The 9,932-nt window shown below is 39.3% G+C and overlaps 1 protein-coding gene across 3 annotated transcripts in view; it reads left to right on the plus strand.

The window, feature by feature from the left end:
• Positions 1–9,932, plus strand: part of LOC137967904 (reversion-inducing cysteine-rich protein with Kazal motifs-like) — a 66,113-nt gene that overhangs the window by 47,188 nt on the left and 8,993 nt on the right. For all 3 annotated transcript variants that reach the window (XM_068814502.1, XM_068814504.1, XM_068814503.1), the window contains 9 exons: positions 439–499; positions 838–988; positions 1,707–1,771; positions 3,641–3,777; positions 4,552–4,584; positions 5,222–5,332; positions 6,996–7,051; positions 7,804–7,939; positions 8,759–8,872. In XM_068814502.1, coding sequence (XP_068670603.1) covers positions 439–499; positions 838–988; positions 1,707–1,771; positions 3,641–3,777; positions 4,552–4,584; positions 5,222–5,332; positions 6,996–7,051; positions 7,804–7,939; positions 8,759–8,872 — 864 coding nt within the window. The remainder of the gene's footprint in view (positions 1–438; positions 500–837; positions 989–1,706; positions 1,772–3,640; positions 3,778–4,551; positions 4,585–5,221; positions 5,333–6,995; positions 7,052–7,803; positions 7,940–8,758; positions 8,873–9,932) is intronic.

The following is a 9,932-nucleotide window of genomic DNA, read 5'->3' on the forward strand; positions in this document are numbered from 1 at the left end:
TAATGGCATTTTGTTTCCTTTGCCATTTGAATCTAACACTCATTTGCAACGCTTGAAATCCCTCCTTGTAAACAGAGGTTGTTTCTTTTAGGTGTTACATTTATTTGCCATTACTAATTTCAAAATCCAGGGAGTGTTTGATCAAGGGGAAAGTGAAATCTGAGATGTTATTAACTTTTTTTCCAGCTCTCAGTGGCTTTTTTAGTTTCTGTTTCAGTGGGAGTAATGGCAAACGATTAAATTAAAAAATATATAAATTATAAAAATTTGCACTTGAATTAAAAGGATGTCTGCTCTAAGTTAAGCTTCAATGTTATTGCAACTCAGTTGTTTTTGAGCAGCAGACTTGACAACCTTTTACTCATAGGAAACTGTTTCTTAATTTGATCACAGTAATTGCCCAGCTCATTACTTAATGTGTGGTGTTTTTTTTTTCAGTGAAATCACCTTGCCAGTTGGGTTGTTCTGGCCTCAGCTTTTGCAAGAACTTCAACAACAGGTGTGTAGAACACGAGCCCACTATGTCCAGTATATATATACTTATTGACTGCAGTAAGACAGCTGTGTGCCATAGCTGAGAGCCAGATGGAATCTTTTTTCCATCCATCACCGTCTAACTCAGTCAACAACAAGTGTTTTAATTATCATACTTGTTGCAGTTAATTTTGGTTTTCTTTATGGCATTTAACACAAAGATGTTTTTTGGCCATTGAAGAACTTTATGCTTATATACATGCAAATTATGTGAGACTTTGTAAAACTCAACCAAATTCAATGAAAACAAAGCATCTTCAGACAGCATTACCTGATGATTGCTTGTGTAATTGCTTTCCATAGACACACTGAACTGTTCCGCAGTTGTAATGCTGACTCGGATTATGAGGCCAAGAGTCAGATGCAGGAGTGGATGAAAGGCTTTGTTAACTTGCCAAACAATATGAGGATTCCAATCAAGGACATAAAGAAATGTCTTCCTGATCAATGGAAGGTATGCGGTGCTTGTGTAGTAATTTGATACTGTCCCTCATCAGTCTGCTGTTTACTGTTTGTCGTAAAGGCAATGCTTTAATCTCTCTGATCAAACTCAAGTTAAATCTCCCAAGTTATTCACCAGTGGTTTCAATGTCCTTAATGGTTGGCTGAGAAAGAGGTCTGACTGAATTGTATGGGCCTCAGGGTACTTGTGGATTAATTTCACGCATATTTTCAAAGTTTTCACAAAATTGCCAGAGTCGTGAAGTGACAAGTGCAATTTGAAAAACTTTGAAAATACAAGTGAAATGGCACAAGGACTCATTGTGATTACATGTTTATCACATAAAGGGTAAAATTATTGAGGGAAGCCCGTTCAGTGCACTCAGCACACTCCCATTCTGATAAAGTTCAATCTGTCAACAGAAATAACATTTAAAATGTATTTTATATGTGGACAAAAAAGTAGTTTAATCAGGAAGAAGATTCTCTTGTAACTTCGCTTGCTCTGTATAAGCAACTTGCTAACCAATCAGGATCAAGTAATCATGCCTTCTTGATTACCTAAAGTGTCCTCGTGGTTAAGGAAAAATGCCCGCCATCTCGGCCAATCAGCATTTAGTAATTTTTCCCCATATGTTATAATGCCATTAAATGGGCCACAGTGGGGGACCAAAGTAAATTTTTGTGATGTGTCACTTGAAAAATTCAAACTGTGGAATTCTGTTCTTTAGGCCATTGCTTGTGTACTCCAGGTTAAGCCGTGCAGTATCAAATCTCTAAGAAGCACCATTTGTAGGTTAGTATTGTCATCTTCTGCTATTTTTTTTGACAGATCAACATTGAGCTCAAGATACGATAGTTTTTACTGAGTCATGTGCAGAAGACCTAGTCATTAATAGTATGGACAGCTGTTAATTTGAAATCTGTCGATGATGGGTCACACAACATTTGGTCAAAACTTGTACAGATCGTTTCTATAATTTGCACAGATCCTTTCACTTGGCTAGGGTTTGCACCAGGTACCGGTAACTAAATTCTGTTGGCCCAGAAGCACCAGATGGGAAGCAACATAGGGTCAGTGATAAACTCAACATGCAAATTATGCAATAGATGGTTTGCAACCAATCTCTAGAGATACAGATCACAACGATGTAGTGTACAATTGCTGAAAAGACGGTCTTTTTGTTTTCGTTGGTGGTGATCGGTGACGTAACATGAAAACCACCTATGTACATTAACTTTGCCATTCTGATTATTAGGTGCGGTTACACTAGACCCCTTGCCCATGGGGAACCTTGGGGTTACGGCTTGGGTTGGGTTTACCCTGGGTTATGATCGACTCCCCATTTGCGGTTACACACTTGTAAATTACCCAAGGGGAAGGTAAGCGTTGGCCTGTTTTGGTGGGAAACGTACCTTTAAGATAAGACAAGATGAGATTTATTAGTTTTTCCACTAAATGGTTTTTGAAAGACTAATTACAATACAAAATACATTAAAATTAAGAATCTAAAAAAAAAGTTATTTTTTTTCGGTAATTGTCACGATCGGCGCTTCTCCTAAACTGTCCACCTCAATTAAGTTCAGCGATACATCGCTTCATTTTAAGAAGGCAACAAAGACGTCGACTTCAGTTACGCTTTCTCTAGTCCTTGCAACTCTCCAATTTATAATTTAGACGTCGACTTGCTGCTGGCCAGAAAAGGCGTGCTTAGGTATTTTCACGTCCGCAGTTGTTTACTTAGTTCATCACAGCATGTATTTTCCTCGCGTTCGGCAATCTTGTGATTGGTTGAGCCGCTTTGGGGTTTTGTTAACCATAAGACTTACATCTGGAGCTGTCATGGGCAATTCTTTTGTTCTTTTTGACGTATCCATGGAAATTTCCCACAGGAAATTTTCCTTTGGGCAGATCGGTTACACATAAAAAATTGCTTCCCCCTGGGAAAAAGCCACTTACCCAAGGGCAAAATGGCTAGTGTAACCGCAGCTAATATGTCCTTTTTCTTTTTCTTTCTCAGTACAAACTAGTTACAGAGAGTTCCCATCAAGTGTCGTAAAACCAAAACCAAAGTAATTACTTTGGCCAATCAAAAAGGATGGAGACAATCCAGTAAACCAATCAAAACTCCATGTAATTACACGTAGTCGACGCAAAGCGCGGGAAAATGTGCACGCGTGAGCCACGATTGGTTTTGGTTTCACTTCTGATTGGTTGAAAAAGTGGTGCGAGAACTTTGAACCAATCACTTAGTGAAGTAATCAAACGAAAGCAATTCACTAATTACTTTCGACACTATTGAAACCGCTCTAAATGCCGTTTGGGAATTAACGTATCACCTTTAATTAAAGACACCTTGTGAACAGTATTAACAGACAAATGACTGTACATACTTTATGAATAGTGAATTATGAATAATGGCTCCAGAGGAAATTGATTGTTTAAATCCTTAGCATTTGGTACCATAAACTGCAGTAGCTGCCTTCATTTTTAAATGTTCAATGCAGTTTGGGGCAGTCAATCTCCTGGGATTGGAGTTCATAGTAATAATTTATTATTGATGTAATTGGAAACCTGTCAATCACCCAATTTTACGTAATTTGGGATTAGAAAACCAGTGATCGAAGTTCATGGTAACCAATTTCCTATTTTTGCCTTTTTTAGGCCAGACTGTGTTCAGATTCTAAAGGAATGTCGAAATTCAAGCTCGCAGTTGGCGTATCTGTCTCCTGAAAGAGTCTGTGACGAACTGTCACTCCCTGAGAGACAAGTTCCTTGCATTTCCCTCCAAGAGTATCTGGGTGTGTAGAGATGCAGTAGAGTAGCTAGCGTATAGTGCTTGTTTCTTTTTTCTATGTGACTACCGAAAACAGAAAATATTCTGGGTCAATATTATTTTGGCTGTACTGAAAACTCAGCAATTTTTGGGGCAATTAGTGTCACAATTTTGTAGCAGCAAACCTTTCTAGCATTTTGTTTCCTTGGATAAGGAAGCAAACTGGAAATGTCAATTTCCAAGCTGTTTGAATTTTGAACATCAGTGGCTCAATTGGTTGAGCACTAGGCTGCCATGCGGAAGGTCGTGAGTTCGACTCTGGCCGGATCAACACTCAGGGTGTTTAACTGGGGAGAATTTAGTGCTGCCTTTGTAATTTAATCTGTAAATGGTTAGACTTTCAAGTCTTCTCGGATAAGAACTATAAACCGTAGGCCCCGTCTCACAACCCTTGTTCAAAAAACTCTGTGGGACGTTAAAGATCCTACTACACAGTGATAGAAAAGAGCGGGACACGGAATTTCTAGCGTTGTAGTCTGGTCTGATTGAGGGCCGCAAGATCATTAACCTATGGCTACGATGTGCTAAAATAAAGACTTCGCTTCACTTAACGAAAGTATTATTAGCTCGCTGGGGAAGTGTGTGTTTTTAAACTATGGTTTCACTTTGTTTTTCTGAAGAAGGCCTCTCCAAGTTACCGTTAAAAAGCTTGGTTTTTTTTGTCTTTGCTTTGCCTCTTCAAGCTTATTAGAGGTGTAAATGATGCACATCTGACTGATAAATATTTGTTGTTTTTTAGTCCCAAGCAAGTATCCTGATGTGACAGATGAAGGTAAGTTAGTGTGGTTTAAAAGATATGCCAATTGTAAAAGTGGATCCAGTCGTGGAGTTTAACAGTAGTCGGTATGCTGTTTGCTTGGTGCCAGGCCAGGGAACCTTTGCTGATGGGATTGTCTAGATTATGTTTCATTAACATATGAGTTCCAGTTTAAAGCCTTTTAGCTTTGATAATGAGCTAGTTATTAGCCATCAAAACCTGCTAAATTCTTGGCTGGTAAAGGTGCTAATAATCCCATACACTCCTTGTGAAATTTCGAATTTTTAAAGCATCATTGCTCAGAGATCATCTGGTACATCGGGTTCAAATTTTCAGAGATAGCTCATAATGCATGCAACGCACTTTCAATATTCAGTACTTTATTCTCGGCTTACTGAAATTCACAATGTTTCCTATCTAAGCCATATAAGAGAAGAAAAATGCTGTTTACTATTTTCCTGGAATTCTATGTAATAAACCTAAAAATTCAAGGGATGAAAATTTGATCATAGTAGCACTTTAGCACCACTGTATAAGGCATAAGCTTTCTACACTCTACATTCGTGTTAAAGAAATGCTTACTTTTGACCTTATTTTTGACTACATTTTTTTAGTATTCATAGCTCATTTTCCACCTTGTATTTTTGTGTAGTGACCCATCCTTGTAATCCTAATCCATGCAAAGAAGGTCAAGTTTGTGAAATCACCAGGAGTTGCTTTGGTTCTAGACTTGGCAGGTGTCAATCACACACGTGTGTCCCAGGTAACCGTTTTTGTGGCTTAAATAGAGACCTTTAGCAAGGACGATGACGATCGCTACTAGAACGTCATCTAAAAATTTATATTATTTCCCGTTATTGTAATAGGTTTGCGATTATTCCAATTCGATCGGCATGGAAAGTGTGTCTACATTTCAGAAATAAATTTGCTGAGAACGGTGTGGATATTTGGAGAGAAAACTTAAAATTAATGATCAGGTGCTTATATCCACAACACAACCTCAAATTCAGTGGTCATATCGTGTCGTTGTCAAGCCGAGAACTGCAAAGAATTGTACCAAAATGTGAAAAGTACGCGCGGTGCGTGCAGAGCTATCGTTTATGCACATTAATCCTATTGTTTTTTGACGTTCTAGTAGCCAACATCGTCATCCTTGATTACGTTCTCAAATATCTTTCAGTAGAGTGACGAAAGCTCTGAAAAGATCAGCTAGATTCCTGCAGCAGGCGGCATCTTGTTCAGAAAAAGCAGTTCAAATGTGAAAATGATTGCCAAAGCAAATTCACCTTATTCTGAAAATAGAATAGTCTGTTGTTATCCCTTTCACTCCCAAGATCGAAATTTTGATTCTCTTAACTAGTACCATAGATTTATTTATTGGGAAGTCATGAGAATTTGGTATTATATATTCATTCTCAATACCTGTCTGACTGACATCTTATTGAGATTGCGAGGAGAATTTACATGCTGGTCACTTGGGGTCAAAGGGATAGTCCAAAGAATTGCTTGATTCTGATTTGAAGGGAACAGTCCGCAAAAATCACATGATCGAGCAATTTCCCATACAAATAAGACATCGTTGGCCTCATTCAAGGTAAGGTATTCTTTGAATTTTGAGGCGCAGAACAAGGCAAAGACGGTTTATTTGAATACCAAGAGAAAAAATTGTGGTTCATAGAAACGTTTCTTTCGACACTCAACTTAAAAGCGTTCGTTGTTGATCTCATTGCAGCTAAAGCGGCCATGATTCTGATGTCTTACTTTTGCAAGCTCGATTTGACTTCAATAAGAGAGAAGAGATCCTCTCACTTAGCTGCACAGTTTAAGCAATTTTATTTCATAGTCACCTATCCCCAGTTGTTCGAAGGGTGGATAGCGCTATCCACTGAATAAGTCACTATCCACTGGATAGCGATTTATTCGGTGGATAGCGTTATCCATTATTTGAACAACCAAGGCCGGGCCACAGTTGTTCAAACGATGGATAGCGCTATCCGCAGGATAAATCACTATCCAGTGGATAAGTAATAGCGAAACCAATTGCGCTTTCCAATGAAGAATTGACCATTTTCGAATTCTAACGGTTGGACTGGACCTAGCATGAAATGGAGGCTAATGCGGGCAAATCTTTTCAAATGCAAATTAATTTGCCTGCATTAGCCTCCATTTCATGCTAGATCCAGTCCAACCGTTAGAATACGAAACTGGCCTATTCAGATGGCTTTAACGGGATTCGAACCCATCAGCTCTGCCATTCCAGTTGACTGCTCTACCAACGAAGTTGCTATGAAGCCGGCATCGCAGAGGTTTGAAGTCCGTTAAAGGCACCTGAACAATTCAGACAATTGGAAATCTCTTCTTCCTTTTGTGCTTCGCCTCTGACTTCAAATGTATACGTTTATTTCGATTTGACTCAATTTCTGCAGGTTGTGCACTTGGTGATGCCTCTACTTTGCTGGTTCGAGTTGGCGAATATGCCAGGGTAAGCCTACTCATTACATACATCACCGGTAGTCGAGTCGAGATCTTGCTTATTTAATACTTGAGCTGTCAGGTTATAAATTCATCAAGAAGTCAAAGGTGGCATATTACAGTTTGGCTGCATTTCGGCTCAAAGGGTTTCTGCATGCTGGTGTTGTCGTCGAATTTGGTCATTTCACGTTGTTTTTTTGTGAAGTACGCTAAAGAAATCACGTGCAGCCCGATTATCTCCCCTCTATTAGGAAGTTTAAGCAAAGAACGACAACGCCACAAAGCAAGAATATCATTGGTTAAAAAAGGAAAAATAATCTTGCTTCACGTGCAACACGAATTTCCATGCATTTTTGCCGTACTTCACAAAACAACAACGTGAAATCATGAAACTTAGGGTTTGACGACAACGTGACGGTGAGCATGTAAGAATAAACCAGCCTTTCATTGTCATTCTCTACCGTTCGTACCCATCCAGTTACTGGATAGCCCTAGATAGATCACCCGTGTTCTACAACATGAACAAGACGGAATAATCGCGAAATACTTGCGATAGCCTGAGCGCCAAGTTGTATTTTAGAGTAACCGTGGCCGTTAACCTTACTTTTAAAAACTCCGTATACTTGTTGTGTGACTTTGCCGTTGCCATAGTCTTTGTCGTTTCTAAAACTCCTTATGATAATCGCAGCCGTCTGTCAAGAAACCATCGAAGTTCGTTCCTTGATTGTCTTGTGTTTGTAAATGTATTTTTATTGTTCCCAGGTGCCTGTAGCCAGCGGTAGCGTTGGATGTTACAGGATATGCCACTGTGATGCCACATCTAAACTTAGCAACTGCGTCAACTTGGACTGTGTACGAAGGAAGCCTTGTTATTTAAAGGGAATGGGTGATTACATAAGTAAGTGAAAACTCCGGGGAAAGTAATGAGTTGCCTTTGATTACATAGGTCTTAAAACCCGAGTTTGAGGTTCGTAGATTAAGTTACCAACGGAGTTTTCTCCGTTAAATTATGGGCCAAGCGCTGAACGCGTGGGCCACATCCACGAAAAAAAAAAGGATCCATAACTTACAGTTCGGAGCGACAAAAAGGACGTCACTGAGATACTTATTGTATCTCTGAGGTAATCGGGCACGCGGGAAAGGAAACTACTTGAAGTCAAGCGAAACGTCAAAATCTGAGAAAAGAATAAATCTTATTGTCTTTTTGAAAAAGTTGCCTGCAGGATCGAAACACAAACAACAGTAAAAACTTGCCAGAAAATGTTGCATCAAATTTCCAAATTTAGCGGTCAGAAACGACCCACTGAATTAGCCAATAATAGCGTGCGTACTATCTGAGAGATTAAAATAATATCAGCTTCGACTCTTTCCTGTATTTCAGTCACTGGTGAGGTTTTAACGCAAAGTGTGAAATTCTTAGACGTCAAAAATCATGCTGGTTAACTCTATGAAAATACAACTTCATAAGAGGATTTGAACAAGCTCAAATACTAACAACGGAGGGTACTTTTCGTACTTTGCATCAAATTCTAACCATTCAGACGAAGGGCATAGAGTTGTGTTACCATTGTCCTGTAAAGTGGGATTTTTGCTTGCATTAAAAAAAGTTCGAACTCGGTGAATTTCTGTATCCTTGAATTAAGTGAAGAAAAGCTGGAAATTTTGTGCGTATATCTTCCTTGTAAAGTTTTTAACCACGGGGAACGGTTTTCTGCAGATGACGGTGACATGTTTATGAATGACTGCAATATGTGCGTTTGTTTCGCCGGAGAGCTGACCTGCACAAAGATGCACTGTCCCGCAGCTTTGCTTTCACCAGAGTATAATGCAAGTAAGTCAAGATCTGAAATGGAGAAGTGATCGTTGCACTTATCTCAGGACAATTTAAGCAATTTTCTCTTATACACACGTGCAAAATGCAGGTGGCAGCAACGGGATTGGAACGGATGACCTCAGCGATGCCGTTGCAATGCTCTACCAACTTGTTGGGCTCATTTGTTCCCGTTAAATGACCCGGTGAAAGAAATTTATGTATTTGAAGTTCGGACTAGAGAGGAAAGATAGAGATGATCTTTACACCCAGCTGGACAATTTAGAATCTCATCGTTACCATTACCTGGAGAGTCTTAAAAAACGTAAATGTAGAAAGGGGAACCTATTTGTTAAACGGGTAAGGCGTCTTGGGTTGGTTTCAGGTTATAGAACGGACTGCAGAGACAGTTTAGGCAGAGGTTTGGCAATTTTTCGGATATATTTATTTATTATTAGAGAGATTTGGCATCGCGTTTCCGGCAAACTGCAAAAACAAAGCTGAAATTTACGATTCGTCAAAAATCAAAGGAACTTGTTTGCTTTTAGCTTATTTCTTGGCTGTTGTCTACAGATATCGAGCACGTTCGAGCGAGAGATGATATATTTATATTTAGGCAAGCCTTACTGCGATTTTCATAATTCTGTGGAATTCATCTTCAAGCGCCAATGGCCAAAGATGGTTTTGGATTCCAGCAATCAAACTTCCTACGCCAACCATAGATGACGAAATCAATTGACGCGTGACACAACCCACCAAGCAACGTCTTTGGTTCCAACGATACATTTGCACATTCGAACTCGATTCCGATAGTACGAATCTTTTTTCTGAAGAATTTCTAAAGACACATCATAATGGTATTTGAGCTGTGAACGTAACAAAAACTTTCCGGAAGCGGAGTCGATCTTTTCGGCTATGTTCGGAAATTTCATTGGTGGAAGCGGCCAAAAAAATAAGACCATTCTCTATCACTTCTTTGTTTTTGTTGTCTTCCGCAAAATGTCCTTTTTTTTTTTTTACTACAACGCAGTGTCAAATGCAGTACGCTGGCCGAAGAACACGAGTTCCAGCCCGTTCAACA

This window comes from Montipora foliosa, chromosome 8 (assembly GCF_036669935.1).
Source record: "Montipora foliosa isolate CH-2021 chromosome 8, ASM3666993v2, whole genome shotgun sequence".
NCBI lineage: Eukaryota > Metazoa > Cnidaria > Anthozoa > Scleractinia > Acroporidae > Montipora > Montipora foliosa.